The sequence below is a fragment of the Colossoma macropomum genome, unplaced genomic scaffold, assembly GCF_904425465.1.
Source record: "Colossoma macropomum unplaced genomic scaffold, Colossoma_macropomum, whole genome shotgun sequence".
NCBI classification, from domain to species: Eukaryota; Metazoa; Chordata; class Actinopteri; order Characiformes; family Serrasalmidae; genus Colossoma; species Colossoma macropomum.
In genome coordinates, this window is record NW_023495965.1 from 1607501 (window position 1) to 1622500 (window position 15000).

Below are 15000 nucleotides of genomic sequence, written 5' to 3' on the forward strand. Positions count from 1 at the left end.
TCAATAATGGATCATAAAGAACTGTTACAAATAAATGCTTAGGAGAAACTGTAAATAATAAATTATATTAATAATTACTTCTGGTTAAAATTAACAGTTAAAAATGGAAAATTGTAATTTCAGCTTTTTTTTTGTGCTTCATGTTTTCCAAAACACTTTTCCAGTTTCTCTCTTTACCTTTAGTGTGTTTTATCTTTTTCTGCATGTAAACGTTCTGCAGCGTCCCAAAGCTCAGCGTTCCCTCCAGAGGGAGAAACTCTCTCCCACAGAACCCACTTTTCTCAGCTGCCTGAAACGCCTCGTTGGAATTCCAGTCCTTTTCCTTTGTTACAGGATGACATCATCTCATAACACAGTCCTTACTGCCCGCCTACCGGCGAGCTCCGCCCCCTCACACAGCGCACAGCGGCTACTGGAGGAGGAAGAGTGTGTTCAGTGCTGTAGCGTGTGGAGAGACGCTGACCGGACTTTCAGGATCCACTCTGGATCGAACTGATCCGGCAGAACCGGCGCCGCTGGAGAAACAGTTACAGCTGCTCAGGAGAGAAGGGTCTGTCTGCAGACTGCAGGACAGGGGCGGAACATGGGGGGGGGACCGCTTTGGAGGCTGACTGATCATAACAGAGTGGGCGAGCTGACCAATCAGAGCACACTGGGCACATCGGGAGGCGGGGCTTAAAGACACAGGAGCTCTACCAGAGCGTTTCAGACAGAGGGTGAATAGAGATGAACAGTGTGAGGAGAATAAAATTGAAGTGTGTGAATCTGTTCTAGACCATCTTCTACATGCACTCTGATAAACGAGGCTCCTGGTCTTTCAGCATGGAGCTCCTCGGTATCTCTGCGCTGGTTTGAAGCCAGACTGGTTGAGTTCTCCTTCTTTCCCATCAGTTCCTTCCTTTCCTTCTCCTTCTCCACATACTTCTCTTCCTTCCCCTTCAATTCCTTTCCTTTTCCTCTCTCGTCTCTTTCTACCTTTTCTCCTCTTTCATCACCTTCTTCAGCTCCAGTTCCTTTTTCTCCTTCTGTTGTTTCTCCTTCTTCTCCATCACCTTCATCTGCTTCACTGCTCTCTCCTTCCTCTTTCAGCTGCTGGGCCGTCAGACATTGCGCTGTTGCCACGACAACAAAGAGATATCGGCAGGCGATATCTTAATTGAATCTGCTCTATTCTTGTCTTCTGTGCTGCTCCTCTTCTGATTGAATGTGATCCTGATGAATCTAACAAGCGTTTCATTTCGCTTCATTAGATTAATGATAACTCGTCTGGGAGCAGCTCGCTAACGACCCATCGGTCAGCTGTGAGGAGCCCGTGTTTAATGTGGACGTTAGTTAGCGGATGGGGGTGGGGGGTGTATTTGGATGTGTGTGTGGGGGGGGTGTTGGAGGGGGGGTGTAGTGCTAGGGGTGTGTGTGGGGTTCGTAGTTTAATGTGTCTTTCAGGCCCGAAATGTCAGTACTGGTGAACTGGCTGCCATCAAAGTGATTAAACTGGAGCCCGGTGAGTTACCATTCACATAGCGCCACCTCCCTGCTGAACACCACCACTACACACACTACACACAGCGCCACCTACCTGCAAATATAGAAATAGGTATCAGTCTTAAAAACCCTATATTGCTTGGGCTCTAGTTAAGATAGTCTTGAAACCTCTCTTGGATTTTGGAACTTTGGAATCTTGGAATGTTGGACTAGGGTCCTGGTTTATCTCCTGTCACTAACAGACAATATTTAACTTAAATCCAGACAAACACATCCTCCATTCTTTACATTCATTACAGACCCCAGGGGTCTTTTTTTAAAGGTTCTATACTAATGAATAAGAATATTATTATTATTATTATTATTTATTGTTAAGGATGGAACTCTAGTTTTATCCATTTTCTTGGGAATGTCTGCTCAGACTGGTGACCAAGCAACAACCAAAGAGTTCTCTCCTAGACATTTAAAAAAGATGATTCTTCAAGGGTTCTTTAGTAAAGGAAATGGTTCTGTGTAGAACCATGAACACTCAAAGAACCCTTTGTATGACTAAAGGGTTCTTTGCACTGTTAAAGTTTTCTTCAGATTGATTGAGAATACGTTGTATATGGTTCTATATACAACCTTTTTAAGAAGTGTTCTTTATAGCACCAGTAAGGGCCCTTCTATTCTCACAGACTTGACATCGTAACAATAGCAGAACTCTTTGTGGTGCTACATAGAACCATTTACAGAACTTGGGGATTTTAGAATCTTGGAATGTTGGACTAGGGTCCTGATTGATCCCCTTCCTCACTAATAGATAATATTTAACTGAGATCAGATACACGCGTCCTCCATTCTTTCCACTAATCAGGGGGTCCCCCAGGGGTCTGTTCTTGGCCCCCTTACTTTCATAATGTAGATACTACTACATTCTGTATCAATCTGAAGGATCACAGCGCAAAGAACTCTTTGATCATACAAACGGTTCTTTAAGTTTTCATGGTGCTATACAGAACCGTTTCCTTTATTAAAGAACCCTTAAAGAGCCGTCATTTTTAAGAGTGTAGAACAATGAAAATAGTCAGAATGAAGGGGCTGAACATCAGTTGGATCAGCCCTGTTTCAGTGGGGAGTTGGCGGGACACCCGGTTATAAATACCCCGGTAGGGTATTTCACACCACAGTGCAGGATCAGTGAGGAGTTGCGGCTGAGCTGAGTGGACACAGCGCTGGAATGAACTCACTTTTCAAACACCACAGCTGCGCAGCGAGGAGCTGCTGAAGGTCCAGTTTCTCTGAGCTGGTCAGGCCCAGGTGATGATCACTTCAAACAGAAGCTCAAACACAGCAGCTGACCTGCTAAACACGGTCCGGCCGGTCTGTCAGGTTCACAGGCTGCCGTGGACGCTGCAGTGTGTTGATGTTCTCAGCCTGTCCGCGGTGCTCTAATGACCGTCGTCCAGCTCTCGGCTCTGCTGCAGCTCAGCGTGGAGTCTGAATAGAAGCCGAATATAAATGATTGGCTGCGTTTCTCTGCAGGACTTTAATGAGGCGGCGCCTCTGATTCAGATTCATTAGAAAAAGAGATTTAGTCACAAAAACCTTCAGCGTTACATCATCAGTCTGTGCGCTGTGAATGTATAATATATAACGCGCTTTCTTCTTCCTCCCTTTTGTGCAGTTGGCAGTTTACGGATGTGTTAGTGCGGTGATTATGGAGCTGGCGGGGGTCTGCGGGGGTCTGCGCAGGCGGAGTGGTAAACCAACCTGTTCAAAGAGAGACTGTGTGTGTGTCTCATTAAGCTCCGTGTGGCAGTGGGGGGGGTGTGGGTGGGGTGAGAGGGGAAAGGGGGCGTTTGGAAAAGACCTTGTGAACGAGAGAAGCTTTCCGCGCCTCGTCCTCATCTGATCCTTTCAGACCTGAATTAATCCACGTTTGTGTTTTTTAACCGGTGAGCGTGTCAGACTTTTTACACTCAGTGTCTTGAACTGTAGTTCCAGAGTGATTTTTGAGACACTGCGATCTCCCACAATGCACTGGTTGTTTCTGTTGAACACTGTAGATCACTATGTCAGCTGAATGTAGGCCAAAGTCTTGTTACTAAGCAACGGACGGAGAAACGTTAGCTAACGTTAACGGTGGCTGGACTCTCTGGAGAGAAAGAGCAACTCTCTACAGTTAAAAACAAAGACCCAAAGCCGCTCGCCGGACAGTGGGGGTGTCCGGCCCAGGCTCAAATGTAGCCTGCAGACAGAATTTAATCGGTGCATGGCTTTTGTTTTGTTTGTAGATTGTGTTATAAGTGCGCAGTACGCTGCAGTTCTTTCTTTCACCTGATGGTGGCATTTAGCTCTGTCACCGATACGGTTCACTCTGACCGGCGTGAACATGCGTTCACAGCAGAGTCATATATGTTTTAGGGGTCATCGCCAGATTCTCAGCATGTACTGGAAGCAAGACGGTCCAACCAAATCAAAGTTGGACACTTTTCAGTCCTTTTCTCACTCAAGCATTTTAGCTCTTCGGTCTTTTCTTCTTCCTCTTCTGCACCTGAGCACCTGAGCCGAGAGGGTCCGCCTCCCCGTCACTGACCCGAAGCGAGAGGAAGCGGTGCGATAAGTTGAAGCAGTAACGTTACGAAATGAACCAATCATGCAGCACCAGAGTTTCCCCCTGACCACCGATTTTAGGAGAACCAGGGATTGGTTCTTTGTTCTGCTCCTGGCTCGAAAACAGCTTTCACACTTGACCGAACGTACCGAAGCAGCTCAGGTTGGGGTGGAGTGAAGTGTAAAACAGAGATCCTCCTCTTCCTTCGAAAAAAAGGAGAGATCAGTGAAGAGCGGCGTCTGTGAAGGGCAGTAGTGAAACGTGGTGTCTGTAAATGAAGCACTAGTGAAAAGAGGTGTTTTTTTGGATTATTTAACCACCACAGTGTGTGTGTGTGTGTCTGTGTGTGTCTGTGTGTGTGTGTGTCTGTGTGTGTGTGTGTGTGTGTGTGTGTGTGTGTGTGTGTGTGTGTTGCTCCTGCACCTTCATGTAAAATGAATGAACCTGTTATATTGAGGTGGAGATGTTGGAGAAAGCGGGAAGTGGCCTCTCTGAAATAGATCTTTACAGAGAATCAATTCTGTAGACCCTCTCACATCTGTGTGTGTGTGTGTGTGTGTGTGCGTGCGTGTGCGTGTGTGTGTGTGCGTGTGTGTGTGTGTGTGTGCGTGTGTGTGTGTGTGTGTGTGTGTGTGTGTTAACCTTGCATCTCCACTCTCTGCTTTATTTACATTGTTTAACAGCACCAGGGGTGGGTTGGGATGGGTTGGGGTGGGGTTGGGGTGGGGTGGGTTAGGGTTGGGGGGGTTGGGGTTGGGGTGGGGTTGGGGTGGGTTGGGGTTGGGGTTGGGGTGGGGTGGGTTGGGGTTGGGTTTGGGGTGGGGTGGGTTGGGGTTGGGTTTGGGGTTGGGGTTGGGTTGGGTTTGGGGTTGGGGTGGGGGTGGGTTGGGGTGGGTTTGGGGTTGGGGTTGGGGTGGGGTGGGGTTGGGGTGTAAGTAAGTAAGTAAGTAAAGTTTATTTATATAGCGCTTTTTACAACAGGTGTTGTCACAAAGCAGCTTTACAAGGAAATGAGCATTACAGAAAGAAATCTGGGTCCGAGCCCCCCTGAGTGTCGCCACTGGCGACAGTGGCAAGGAAAAACTCCCTAAGAGAAACAGGAAGAAACACTGAGAGGAACCAGGACTCAGAAGAGGAACCCATCCTCCTCTGGTCGACACCGGATAGTAAACATTGTTAGTATAAAGTATTATAGTACAAAAAACAGGGTAAAACGTGAAGCAAACAATTAATTTGAATAGTTCAGTTCATGCAGCAGCAGCAGCAGCATCAGTGGGGTCAGGTTGTGGGGGTGAGGTTTGCACGGTGAGCAGTGGCACCCGATCAAGGCAGCAGAGGCAGCAGCATCAGCAGCAGGATGGGCAGCTGTTCAACTCGGCAAAAGAAATAGAGGAAAAACACAGTCAATGGGTGATTGATTAATTTGAATTAGTTTGAATGATTGATTGGTTCAAGTGAATAATTTTGAATAGTTCATGCAGCAACAGCAGTAGTATCAGTGGGGTCAGGTTGTGAGGGTGAGGTTTGCACGGCGTTGTACAGCAGGAGGCTCAATGTTGGTAACCTGGTCCAGAGGGCTGGCGAGCAGTGGCACCCGATCGAGGCAGAAAAGGCAGCAGCATCAGACGCACAGGATGGGCAGCTGTTCAACTCGGCGAAGAAAAGAAAGGAAAAACAAACAGAGAGTCAGTTCTGTAATGAGTGACCGATCACAGATTACAGTGTTAGCAGAGCAGCGGAGACTCTGGCAGGTATAGAACTGACAGGGAAAACTAATCACCAAAGGCTCGACTATACAAGTAAGTTTTTAGCTTAGACTTAAAGACTGAGGCTGAGTCTGAGTCCCGAACATTAACAGGAAGACTATTCCAAAGCTGGGGGGCTTTGTATGAGAAGCTCCGCCCCCTGATGTAGCTTTATTAATTCTAGGTACTAATAGTGAGCAGCACCTTGTGATCTAAGTAGGCGTGATGGTTCATAGTGGGAGAGAAGGTCACTCAGGTACTGAGGGGCGAGTCCGTTTAGTGCTTTATAGGTCAGTAAGAGAATTTTATAATCAGGGCGAAATTTAACTGGTAACCAGTGTAAGGCTGATAAAACTGGGCTGATATGGTCAAACTTTCTGGTTCTTGTGAGACTCTGGCTGCAGCGTTCTGGACTAGCTGAAGCTTGTTAAGGCTTTTGCTGGGACATCCAGCCAGCAGGGCATTACAGTAATCCAGCCTTGAAGTAATAAATGCATGAACTAACTTTTCTGCATCCTGTAGATGCATTTATTAATTTAGCAATATTGCAGAGATGCAGGAAGGCTGTTCTAGTAATATTAGTTATATGTGTGTCGAAGGACAGATCAGGGTCTATAATGACACCAAGGCTTTTTACAGATGAGCTTGATGCAGCTGAGAAACTGTTAAGTGTAAAATTAGACAGTTTGTTTCTGGCAGCTTTTGGACCAAGAAGCAGAACCTCTGTTTTATCCGAGTTTAGAAGGAGAAAGTTACTCGACATCCAGTCCTTTATGTCTTTTATACAGTCCTCAGTCTTGCTAAGTTTAATTCTATCATCTGGGTCGCTTGCTAAATATAACTGAGTCTCATCAGCATAGCAGTGGAAATGTATGCTGTGTTTACTGATAATGGTGCCCAGTGGTAGCATATATAATGTGAATAATACAGGTCCTAAAACAGAGCCTTGTGGAACACCATATTTTACTTTTGTGAGAACAGATGATTCACCGTTTATATTAACAAACTGATAGCGATCAGTGAGGTAGGACCGGAACCAGGAAAGAGCTGTTCCTGTTACCCCTACAAGGTTTTCTAGTCTGTCTAGTAGGATAGTGTGGTCTATTGTGTCAAATACTGCACTAAGATTGAGGAGGACTAACAAGGACACATTTTCTTGGTCAGAAAATAATAATAGATCATTTACAATTTTTACTAGTGCTGTCTCTGTACTATGATGTGGCCTAAAACCAGAGTGGAATTTTTCATGTATTTGATTCCTATGTAAATAGGAGCTTAATTGTTTTGCTACAACTTTTTCCAAGATCTTCGATATAAAGGGGAGATTTGAGATGGGTCTATAATTTGAAAGTTCGCATGGATCGAGGTTCGCTTTCTTAATCAGTGGTCTAATTACTGCTAGTTTAAGAGATTTTGGGATGTACCCAAGGCTAAGAGAAGAGTTTATTATTGACAGAATAGGCTTGGTTATTTCTGGCAGAGTAAACCTGTAGGAATCGGATCTAGCATACAGGTAGATGATTTCGCGGAAGAGACTATTTTAAATAGTTCATTTTCTTGGAGTAAGGTAAACGATTCTAGCCTCTCTGCAGGAATTATAATATTTTCAAGGTTGAGGCTGGCATTATGGGGAAGCAGGTTTCTAGAGTTTAATTGCGTATTCTGAATTTTCTGCCAAATTTTTTCAATTTTATCACTAAAGAAGTCAATAAAATCATTGCTGCTATAGGCTGATGGCATCTGGGGTTCACTAACTGAGAATAGTTAGTTAGAACTGAGAATACGGCCCTGGTGGCCTGTAAAAATTGTAATTAGTGAAAAGGAATTTTTATTTGTTTCTTGATCACTTATATTAAGAAAAAGAACTTCAAAAGAAGAGAATGTATAGCCTACTTTCTGCCTCACGCCTAAAGCTTTAGTATGGATGGTTGCTATACCTCCACCTCGGCCGCTTAAACGAGGGCTATGTGCCTAGCTGTAGCCTGGGGGTGTGGCTTCGTTTAGACTAAAGTAGTCATCGGGTCTAATCCACGTTTCTGTGAGGCACAGAGCATCAAAACCATGATCGGTAATAATTTCATTAACAACGACGGCTTTAGGAGTAAGGGATCTTATGTTAAGCAGTCCTAGTTTTAGACCAAAGGTGCTGTCACTGCAAACTGGTATAACTGGTCTGATATTAATCAAGTTACTGAAGCAAACTTTTCGAGGCTTTTTGATGCTTTGTTTTATTCGGGGAACAGACACAGTCTCTATTGGGAGAAACCTATGAGCATTTATATTTATAGAATGAGCATTTGTTACCCTATTTACAGTATAAAAGCTAGCAATCGCATAATCTTCAGCAGTAGCACTATCATAATGAGCTGTAGCGTTTCTATCTTTGCTGCTACTTACGTGGCCTTCGCTCTGGAGTCAGCGGATGGCCCTCTCGATGTTCCGTGAGAGAACTATGGATCCCAGGCGACTGGGGTGGAGGCCGTCCCTCCGGAAAAGCGCTGGCTGTTCCCAAAACGAGGCCCAGTTGTCCACGTAGGCCAAGCCGTTGAGGGCGCACCAGCCGCGGAGCCAGGACTGCAGCGCGAAGAGCCTGCTGAACCGCTCGGATCCCCTCCTGTAGGTGGGTAGCGGTCCGGAGATGACGATCCTGGCGTCCGTCTTCTTCCTGGCGGTGTCCAGCAGCGTCTGGTAGTGCTCCTTCAGGACCTCACTTTGCCGGTCGAGGATGTCGTTGGTCCCGACATGGATCACCACGGTCCCAAAGGCGTTTCGTCTGAGAGCCGAGGGGAGGCGCCTGGCTATGTCTAAGACACGAGCACCTGGAAAACAAGAAACAGTGGCATGGGTGTTTTTAACCTTTACTTGAACGTGGCGGACAATGGAACTACCAATAACGTAAACAGAGTCCTGTGTAGAGGGTGGGGTTGGGGTGGGGTGTTTTGGGGTTGGGGTGGGGTGTTTTGGGGTTGGGGTGGGTTGGGGTTGGGGGGTTTCAGGGGGGGTTTCATGGTTCTGTCTTCCCCTGATGTAACGACTTTGTGTGTGTACCTGCTTCTGTTTGTCCAGGCTTTAGTCAGTAGTGGCCAATGGCCAAACCCCAGCGGTCAGCATGAAAACCGAAGTTCAAGCTGTGTGTGTGAGAGAGTGTGTGTTTAAGTGCATTAGTGAGCCATTACAGGATGAACTGGATTTGTTAAAGATGATTAATTGCACACAGATAATGAAGTTCAGTTCAGTTCAGTTCTAATGAGGATTAAAGGGTTGAATGTGCAGCGCAACATCAGCCGCAAGCAGGACCAGCACTAAATGCTAACGGCTAACCGCTAACCTGTTGAGTGCTCTTAGTGTGTGTTAGCTGTGTTACAGCTGTGTAAGAGTGTGTATGTGTGAGTGTGTGAGAGTGTATGAGTGTAAAAAAAGTGTGAGTGTGTATAAGTGTGTATGATAGTGTGTGTATAAGTGTGTGTGTGTGTGTGTGTGAGTGTGTGTGTTGAGTGCTGCAGTGAGCTCATATATAATGCATGTATTTGGAGGTCGCTCTCAGAAATGTCACCAGCTGTACTGTCAGCATCTGCCACAGAGTCTGCACAGCGGTGTGTGTGTGTGTGTGTGTGTGTGTGTGTGTGGAGAAATGGCTCTGTGAAATAAGTGGTCAGTCATAGTGACATTGAATAAGGACAGTGTGGATGTGCACAAACACAAAAGAGCTCTCAGGGCGATGCTGTAAACGAGTCTCCTCCTCGGTTTGGCTGCAGGTCTTCATTCCAAACAAGCTGGAATCAGCGAATCAGTTCACAGTCTGATCAGTCAAACAGGATGTTGCTTTGTGGGAATGAACATTTGCAGCCACACTGACTGTTTGTGGATAGGACTGCACACCCCTGCCAGAGAAGAACCATTTAGTACCCTAAAGAACCATGTTTGTTCTTGAGATGTGAACGTCCATTTGGATGAGGACTGAAAAAAGATGATCAAGGTTTCTTAAACTTAACAGTTTCTCAGCTGCATCAAGCTCATCTGTAAAAAGCCTTGGTGTCATTATAGACCCTGATCTGTCCTTCGACACACATATAACTAATATTACTAGAACATCCTTCCTGCATCTCTGCAATATTGCTAAATTAATAAATGCATCTACAGGATGCAGAAAAGTTAGTTCATGCATTTATTACTTCAAGGCTAGATTACTGTAATGCCCTGCTGGCTGGATGATCCAGAAAAGGCCTTAACAAGCTTCAGTTCTTACTAGAACCAGAAGGTTCGACCATATCAGCCCAGTTTTATCAGCCTTACACTGGTTACCAGTTAAATTTCGCACTGATTATAAAATTCTCTTACTGACCTATAAAGCACTAAACGGACTCGCCCCTCAGTACCTGAGTGACCTTCTCTCTCACTATGAACCATCACGCCTACTTAGATCACAAGGTGCTGCTCACTATTAGTACCTAGAATTAATAAAGCTACATCAGGGGGCGGAGCTTCTCATACAAAGCCCCCCAGCTTTGGAATAATCTTCCAGTCAGTGTTCAGGACTCAGACTCAGCCTCAGTGTTTAAGTCTAGACTAAAACCCACTTGTTTAAGTGGAGCCTTTGGTGATTAGTTTTCCCTGTTAGATAAAAGGTGCAGATCTGGGGTTCATGGTCATGGAGTGTTATGGTAAACTGGGAGTGTTGGTGCTGTCGTCCCGCTGCTCACGCACTCACTCAGGTTTGCTGACGGTGGAGTGGAGGGGCGCCGACATCTCAGGGAGCCTCCTGACTCTGTTACCTTTCTGGTTTCTCCCTCTTAGTGAGGCTGTAATATCTAGACCTGCCGGAGTCTCTGCTGCTCTGTTAACCCTGTAATCTGTGGTCAGTCTCTCTGTACAGAACTGACCCTCTGTGTGTTTCCTCTCTGTGCCGAGTTGAACAGCTGCCCATCCTGTGCGTCTGGTGCTGTTGCTTCTTCTGCCGTGATCGGGTTCCACTGCTCACCAGCCTTCTGGACCGGCTTGACCACCATTGAGCTTCATGCTGTACAACGCTGTGCACACCTCACCCTCATGAACTGACCCCCCTGCTGGTGCTGCACAGTCTCAGTCTATGTAATTAATTGCTCCACCTGTTTTCCCCATTTTGTACCATAATACTTTATACTAACACTGTTTCCTATCCGGTGTGGACCAGAGGAGGACGGGTTCCCCTTCTGAGTCTTGGTTCCTCTCAGTGTTTCTTCCTCTTTGCTCTTAGGGAGTTTTTCCTTGCCACTGTCGCCGCTGGCGACGCTCATGGGGGCTCAGACCTGGATTTTTCTGTAAAGCTGCTTTGTGACAACACCTGTTGTAAAAAGCGCTATATAAATAAACTTTCTTGCCTGTTTCAAGATTGGTGGATGAAACATCAACAACGTTCGATATGCAGAAGACACGACAGTCAGTGGAAAATCAGGAAGATCTGCAGACGCTTACGAGAACCATTAGAAAAAAGATAAAGGAAAGGAAAGACCTCAGACTCATTCGCTGAGTGAACCCAGGTGACCTGGCTGAAGCAGAATGGAGTGAACCTGACTGAAGCAGAATGGAGTGAAACTGACTGAAGCAGAATGGAGTGAACCTGGCTGAAGCAGAATGGAGTGAACCTGGCTGAAGCAGAATGGAGTGAACCTGACTGAAGCAGAATGGAGTGAAACTGACTGAAGCAGAATGGAGTGAAACTGGCTGAAGCAGAATGGAGTGAACCTGGCTGAAGCAGAATGGAGTGAAACTGGCTGAAGCAGAATTGAGTGAACCTGGCTGAAGCAGAATGGAGTGAACCTGGCTGAAGCAGAATGGAGTGAACCTGGCTGAAGCAGAGTAAAGCTGAGTTGAGCTGAGTGCAGAGACAGAATGTGTTAGTGTCTCCGGGTTGAACTGAGGGGTGATGATCAGAACAGGACCAGGTCACTGTAGCTGGGGGAGGCGGTGGGGGTGTGTTGAGTGGTGTGTGATGAAGTGTGTGTGTGTTAAACTTGGCCCATCATCACCTTCTTCCACAGATATATTTACCCTTACACACATTCTGTCACCTACAGACACTGAACACTTATAACTCCGCTCTTCCTGCCAGACGGCCGTCTTGCTGCAGGTCGTCCTCTTTTACCTTCGGCTGTTCCAGGCGTTTCTTCCCTTTCTGATTAAAGGGCTCTTCTCATAGTAGGTTTACATTAAGAGCTTCAGTTTGGACTTCTGGACATTTCAGATCTTTGTGATGTTTGAAGATCTTTTTAAGCCGCGTTCTTGTTCTGCTGAGTGCTGATCTGAGTCATGTTTCTTGATGGATCCTCTGTTTTGGTAAAAGATGTCCACCATTTCTACGTCTTTTCCATCAGTGGTAAAGTTAGTGCATTTGCTGTCGTCGTAGCCTCAGACTCCGCTCGCGTTATCAGGCTGAAGTGGCACAAATACCATTTTTGCCCTACAGTGACTCAGATTTGATGTTTTCAAAGCTATTTGGACACAAATAGTGTCTGCTGTGTGTTCCTTCCATCTTTTTCAGCTTTACTACGTTTGATAAACCAAAATTAAAGTATAAATATGAAAAGGTGTTTCATTTCTGCTTATTAGAATTTTTGGGCTTGTTGATTTATCACGATCAATTATCATTGTGATTGATTGCTGATCACTATGTACAGTTTTGTATCCAGCACATTATTTATTGCTGGTTGAGTTGAAGGTTCTGTAGATTTGGTGGTTGAGTTAGAGGTTCTGTAGATTTGGTGGTTGAGTTAGAGGTTCTGTAGATTTGGAGGTTCTGTAGATTTCGTGGTTTTGTAGATTTAGAGGTTCTGTAGATTTGGTGGTTGAGTTGGAGGTTCTGTAGATTGGGTGGTTGAGTTAGAGGTTCTGTAGATTTGGAGGTTCTGTAGATTTGGAGGTTCTGTAGATTTGGTGGTTCTGTAGATTTAGAGGTTCTGTAGATTTGGTGGTTGAGTTAGAGGTTCTGTAGATTTGGTGGTTGGGTTAGAGGTTCTCTAGATTTGATGGTTGAGTTGGAGGTTCTGTAGATTTGGTGGTTGGGTTAGAGGTTCTCTAGATTTGATGGTTGAGTTGGAGGTTCTGTAGATTGGGTGGTTGAGTTAGAGGTTCTGTAGATTTGGAGGTTCTGTAGATTTGGTGGTTCTGTAGATTTAGAGGTTCTGTAGATTTGGTGGTTGAGTTAGAGGTTCTCTAGATTTGATGGTTGAGTTAGAGGTTCTGTAGATTTGGTGGTTGGGTTAGAGGTTCTCTAGATTTGATGGTTGAGTTGGAGGTTCTGTAGATTTGATGGTTGGGTTAGAGGTTCTGTAGATTTGGAGGTTCTGTAGATTTGGTGGTTGAGTTAGAGGTTCTCTAGATTTGATGGTTGAGTTAGAGGTTCTCTAGACTTGATGGTTGAGTTAGAGGTTCTGTAGATTTGGTGGCTGAGTTAGAGGTTCTGCAGATTTGGTGGTTGAGTTAGAGGTTCTGTAGATTTGATGGTTGAGTTAGAGGTTCTGTAGATTTAATGGTTGAGTTAGAGGTTCTGTAGATTTGATGGTTGAGTTAGAGGTTCTGTAGATTTGGTGGTTGAGTTAGAGGTTCTGTAGATTTGGTGGTTGAGTTGGAGGTTCTGTAGATTTGATGGTTGAGTTAGAGGTTCTGTAGATTTGATGGTTGAGTTAGAGGTTCTGTAGATTTGGAGGTTCTGTAGATTTGGTGGTTCTGTAGATTTAGAGGTTCTGTAGATTTGGTGGTTGAGTTAGAGGTTCTGTAGATTTGGTGGTTGGGTTAGAGGTTCTGTAGATTTGGTGGTTGAGTTGAAGGTTCTGTAGATTTGGTGGTTGAGTTGGAGGTTCTGTAGATTTGGTGGTTGGGTTAGAGGTTCTGTAGATTTGGTGGTTGGGTTAGAGGTTCTGTAGATTTGATGGTTGTGTTGGAGGTTCTGTAGATTTGGTGGTTGAGTTAGAGGTTCTGTAGATTTGATGGTTGAGTTGGAGGTTCTGTAGATTTGATGGTTGAGTTAGAGGTTCTGTAGATTTGGTGGTTGAGTTAGAGGTTCTGTAGATTTGGAGGTTCTGTAGATTCTGAGGTTCTATAGATTTGGAGGTTCTGTAGATTTGGAGGTTCTCTAGATTTAGAGGTTCTGTAGATGTGATGTTTGGGCTTTTTTAGTTTTATTTATTGTTAATTCTCCACTAACTGGGTTGTTTGATATAAGAGAGAGAGACCTGTACACACATAGAGAGAGAGATACAGAGAGAGACAGAGCTGCACTTTCACTGTGAAAAATACAGACGGGGGAAATTTACACAAACAAATTCAACAAATTCATCCCACATTTTGAAAAATGTACAGAATTGGAGAAATTATGAATATTCCTTAGAGAGGGGTTCACAGCTCACAGCCCCCCCTCACTGCCAAACACATAACATACCACCGCCTGAGAGACAGCGGGTAACAGCCCCCCCATACCCCCACCCTCCTGACCCCCATCCCACATATCCCGACTCCACTTACCCCCACCCTCCATCCCCCACTCTACTTACCCCCACTCCACTTACCCACACCCTACATCCCCCACTCTACTTACCCCACCCTCCATACCCCCACTCTACTTACCCCACCCTCCATACCCCCACTTTATTGACCCCCCAACATTACACAACGTATTTGTGTTTGCAAAAATTTCAAATGTCATTAGTTTATTAATTAGTATGATTATAATTATAAAGTGATAATAATAATACTGTAATATTGTGATTATAATAATTAATATGGTTATTAATGTTGGTTCTTTTATCTTATTTTGTTTTCATTACTGTTTTTGTTGTTCACTTCTTCTGTTGTGATGCTTTAGCAATACTGTATCTCACAGTCACGCTAATAAAGCTATTCTGAACTAAACTGATACAGAGAGAGAGAGAGAGAGAGAGAGAGAGAGAGAGGGAGGGAGGGAGAGGGGGAGGATCCTGAGCTCCAGTCCTGATCAGGTGTGTGTTTACCTACTGAAAAATTTGATTAGTGATGATGGGAAACAACACTGTAACTGAGATTAATCTGTCTGGACAGCTCTCTCTCTCTCTCTCTCTCTCTCTCTCTCTCTGTATCTCTCTGTCTGTATCTCTCTCTCTCTTTCTCTTTCTCTCTCTCTGTATCTCTCTTTCTTTCTCTCTCTCTCTCTCTCTCTCTCTGCATCTC

General features: G+C 45.1%; 1 protein-coding gene across 3 annotated transcripts in view; it reads left to right on the top strand.

Moving 5' to 3' along the window:
• map4k3a (mitogen-activated protein kinase kinase kinase kinase 3a) overlaps nucleotides 1–15000 on the top strand; it is a 67284-nt gene that overhangs the window by 12651 nt on the left and 39633 nt on the right. For all 3 annotated transcript variants that reach the window (XM_036564290.1, XM_036564292.1, XM_036564291.1), the window contains exon 2: nucleotides 1444–1501. In XM_036564290.1, coding sequence (XP_036420183.1) covers nucleotides 1444–1501 — 58 coding nt within the window. The remainder of the gene's footprint in view (nucleotides 1–1443; nucleotides 1502–15000) is intronic.